The sequence below is a fragment of the Gavia stellata genome, chromosome 3 (assembly GCF_030936135.1).
Source record: "Gavia stellata isolate bGavSte3 chromosome 3, bGavSte3.hap2, whole genome shotgun sequence".
NCBI lineage: Eukaryota > Metazoa > Chordata > Aves > Gaviiformes > Gaviidae > Gavia > Gavia stellata.
In genome coordinates, this window is record NC_082596.1 from 21,933,388 (window position 1) to 21,937,921 (window position 4,534).

Sequence of the window (4,534 nt, forward strand, 5' to 3'; positions counted from 1 at the left end):
TAAATTTCTGTTTTATCACCTTCAGCATATTGTGCCACACAGAAAAGCCACAGAATGCTTTGTGACTTGTACCAGCAATACAGTACCTTAAAATCCCTCCAAGCACTTTTCAGACATTGTGAGGAAGAGATATTTAAATGAAGATGATAACAAAGTATGCAAAAACAAAATCAGATGGTCTTTGTGCCATACAATCAATTCACATTATTTATTAACAATCAAGACACCAATCATGGACTAGAAAGTCTTCCTAAATAATGTTCATAATCATATCACATAAAATGCACGATTTTAAAGAATTAACTATACCATTTAAATTCGTATTAAGTAAGATAGGCATAAGTTTAAAAGCACATGGCATATTTATTTGGGAATATCCATTTCCAAAGCAAATCAAAGTTTCTTGGATCACAATGATATTCAACTTAAAATTGTCACAGAAAGTTTCAATCATTTATTAGGCTACTTCAGTAAACTGAAAACTAAATTTGAAACTATTATGGTTATTTGTGTTTATCAGGTTAAAGACTGTAAAGAGGTAATTTCTACAAAGCAGGGATGCTCAGCCAATACTACTCGAACACTTTACAATGACCAATCTCATTCAACATGAAGCTCATTTTCTTCTTTGCTAAATCACTTTGTCAATTCAATACATATTCCATCCGAAGTGGGCTATTAATAAGCATTCTGGAGTCAGAAATCAATAAGGAAAATACTACTGAAAGAGCTTCTCCAAGTCCCATGGTGGTTACTTTGAATGGAGTTCTGTAATACAGAACATCAATGAAGATACATCAGATCAGTGCCACTGATTTTATAATAAAATGATTTATAGACCTTCTTTCGAAACGCCTGACACTTCTTCTATTCCCGACCGCTAGACTTGTTCGCATGAATAATCTAAAGCACAGAAAAGTTTATGAAGTTAAGATTCTGTCGTGTGTCACAGGCAAGAAAAGTGAACTATGAACACTATTAGGCAGAGTATCTTTCAACTACAAGCCTTCAGCACACCTGTTTCTCAATACAGAAAACAGCTCAAAAGTGTTAAACCCCCGAAAACAGCAAAGGCGAGTGTGCGCCTACGGTGTAGCTGCAAAGCGAGCCCCGGAGGGACGTGGGCGGTCCCCGTCAGAGAGCCAGGCGCGGAGCGGCGCGGCGCGGCCAGCCCCGTGGGGACGGCGCCCGGGGGGACGGCGGGGCCCGCTGCCGGCGCGGCGCTACCCACGGGCTCCCCCGCGGGAACTTTCTCGTCTCTTCCCCACACACACTTTCTGCGATCCTCTGGTACTTACTGCAGCCCAGGCTCGGCATGGGTCTATTCACGCACGTTAGACGCAGAAAGTTGTTCAGTGGAACGGTGTTCGCAAGCTGTTTTATACTGCTCTCCCGGCGCTACTTCAGCTTGAAAAAACATGAGTGATCCCACTCCGAAACTCGGAGGAATAGTTTGAAGAGACTACAGGGAGGCAGCAAGAGCTCCAAAGGAGCAAAAAACAAGGCAGTGAGGAGCCTGCTCACCCCGCACCAGGGCAGCTCCTGGCTTTCGCTCTTGTCCCCTTTCTCTCTCCCCATCCTCAGCCTCTCTGGCAAAGTTTCATCATTCGGTCCGTACTCTGGACCCCCCTACTGCTCCCCACAGCCACCTCTCTTGCGTCTCCCAAGAACGAGATAAATAAAAGTCTGTTAGAGGGAGCCCCCCTCAGGAAACTTACGTTTGATCTGCCTGGGTTTGCTCTGTTTCCTTCGGGACATGCTGCTCGGCTGCCGCTCCTGCCTTGCTCCAGGTACAGGACTGGAGCTGGGAAGGGACGGGGGTGGAGGGAGGGTGTCAGATCAATAGACGGGATTCATTGAGGCCACCTTGAGATGCGAAGTCAAATGACAGAAAAACAGGGAGCGGGGAAAGAGTGTGTGCGTGCGTGACGGAGGAAGAGGGGAAGAGAAACGGAGATCGGGGTGGGTGAGACAGAAAACGAGAATGAGGGGAGAGAGAAGCAGAAAGAACGGAGGGAGGGAGCAGGGGAAGGAGCGAGGGAGGGAGGGGGAGAGAGAGAGGAGGAAGGAAGGGAGGGAGGGAGGGAGGGAGGGAAGAGCTTGGCTCCTCGCTCACTCTCTCCCTCTCTCGCCCGCTCTCTGCCGTTGCCGCGCCGCCTCCGCTCCCAGCGCCGCGCTCCGCTCCGACTGACAGGCGGCGGGAGGTGCCGGCGAGGGAGGGGGCGAGGGAGGGGCTTTCCGGGACGGGGGGGGCGGAAAGAGGGGGGCGTTTGTCCGTCAGGATTGACGGGCAGTGGCTGCTACCAGAGACAAGTCCGCATGGAAATCGCCTCCTGCCTGTGGGGCACGGGGTGCTGAGGCGGGCAGCTTCAATTGTCCCGGCTCTGTCATGGCTTATGGTAGCGGAGAGAGAGACAACTTTCCCGAAAGAGGCACGGCAGGAGACTGGGCGAAGAAACTCCTTGACAGTCAGGCAGCCGGCACGAGCCCTCCCGCCCCGCACAGGGAGTCCTTCGGGGTGTCCTGGCAGAGCCGGGCGCTTCCACGCTCGGCCGCACTGCTTCGGCCTCAGCGCTGCCTGTGGGAAGAGCAACGCTTCCTCCTGCGCTGGCCCCTAGGCCGGGAGATCCCGGAGAGTCCGAGGCTGAGCGGTGAAGGCAGAGTTTTCCCCCGCCACGCCAGAGTGCTGTCTCGGGGGCGGGGGTGGGGGGTGTTCCACCACCACCGAAGAGTGGGATCCTGGCTTCGCCTCGCAAGTGTCGCCACAGGCGAGTGCTGAGGCGGGAGCGCGCGGCCCGCCACCCGCGCGAGGCGGCAGTTAACAGCCGCAGGGCACGCGCTGGGGCAGAGCCGGCCTCCGCGCGCGGGCAGCGCTCTGCTGGGCGGCGGCCGGAGGAGTTGGAGCCGCCCCGGTGCTCGCCGGAGCTCCGCTTGCGCTTCCTTAACAAACGCCCTCTCCGTTCGCGGTTGTCCAACCGCACGCACCAGTTTACGGTAGCTGTGGGTCACGGGGAGTGTTGGCCATGTGGTCATCACAGTTTGCCCGTGTGATTGATCTTTCTTTTGACTTTTAGATGAGAGAGAAAGATACGCCGACTAACTGCCTAGACTTTAATTAGTTTTGCCCTTCTAAATAGTGATAATAGAGAAATTTTGTTTCTTGCACAGTAGAAACCAACATCTGACGCTTCTGTTACTGATACCAGTTAAGTGTTCTGACAAAGCTAAACCATTAGCAATGCTCATGTTTATAATCTGTGTCTTTAGGACAAAATTTCTCTTGAACAGTCTGTTTTAATGACCTAAATCATCTAATTTATGTATACAGTTGTAATGACCCGTTATGAGCAGACCATGTATTGCTTAGCATTGCACATGTGTTACCGGATTCTCAGTGTTGTCAAACAGTAACTTCGCAAAACTCTTGGGGGGAAAAAAAACCAAAACAAAAAAACCCAACACACAAACAAAAAAAAATTAGCCTGATTTCACTGATGCCAAGTAAGGACCCTTGATCCTGAAACATCTTTATTACTATGCTTCCAGAAATTTCCGGTCTGACACATGAACGTACTACAACTTTAAGTGTTCTTACAGCTTCACTAGTAGGAATAAAATTATTTATGTTCAGGTAAACTGTTAAGCATTTCTTTAACTCTTACCTCTGTGGTCCCTGTATTCTCAACGGAAACAGTTTTCAGCTTGACCTCTCAAAACTTTAAGTGTTTATTTGTTTGTCCACTATTGCAAAAGTCATCATATAAGCAGCAGAAATTTTAATATGGCAATGCACTAAAATTTTCCATCATATTGTGGTAGAACATAATGTTTGTAAATTATAAATGAGTTTGCAAAAACACTTTTTTATTAGACAGAAGAACATGATGGAAACTGTGAACGGTATTAAACATTTGTTGTTCAGATACTTTAAAGAATCTGAGTAAATAATAAGTGTTTTCCATTTAGCTGAAGTGATTGTGGTGTGCCAAATTTATATTTCAATGTCTTGCCTTGAGGTGTAGGCTCATGGTTAAGTACCAGTGTACTGGTACTGGTGGCATTTTCAAGAAGGTATTCTATGGCAATAGACAAACATGATAAGAGTCCACCAAATGAAATGTGTGGCTATGACTTTGTTGCAGAATTAGGTTGAAACAGGGGCTTGAATTGAAACCCGTCTTTCAAATTAAAGTTAATATTTGATCTTTACCCATTCTCACCATTTTCATAAATCTCAGTCCGGTTCCCTAATCAGAATTAGCAATGTCTTTTCTTTCATATAGGTTGACCATTTTTTTTCTGTTTCTATTTTGTTGCCTGCCTCCCACACAGTGTTTTCTGTCTAAACAGGTAATTTGATAGATACCACCTTTAAACCTACTGCTGTTTAAATGTAAAAGAATAGAGTTGAGTAACCTGTTTCCAGCATTTGGACAATATACAAACTGCAACTTAAAAAATAATATACTTTGCATGGTATAAAGCAGTTATAACTAAGTGATAAACAGCAATGCAAAATGAAGCAGTGCTAGGG

General features: G+C 47.3%; 1 protein-coding gene across 1 annotated transcript in view; it reads right to left on the bottom strand.

Annotated features, from left to right (window-relative positions):
- The window catches only part of ZFPM2 (zinc finger protein, FOG family member 2), a 319,145-nt gene extending 317,089 nt beyond the window's left edge, over window positions 1–2,056 (bottom strand). Inside the window, exon 1 of the mRNA XM_059836148.1 lies at window positions 1,719–2,056. Coding sequence (XP_059692131.1) covers window positions 1,719–1,758 — 40 coding nt within the window. The 5' untranslated portion in view covers window positions 1,759–2,056. The remainder of the gene's footprint in view (window positions 1–1,718) is intronic.
- Between the last annotated feature and the right edge of the window lie 2,478 nt (window positions 2,057–4,534).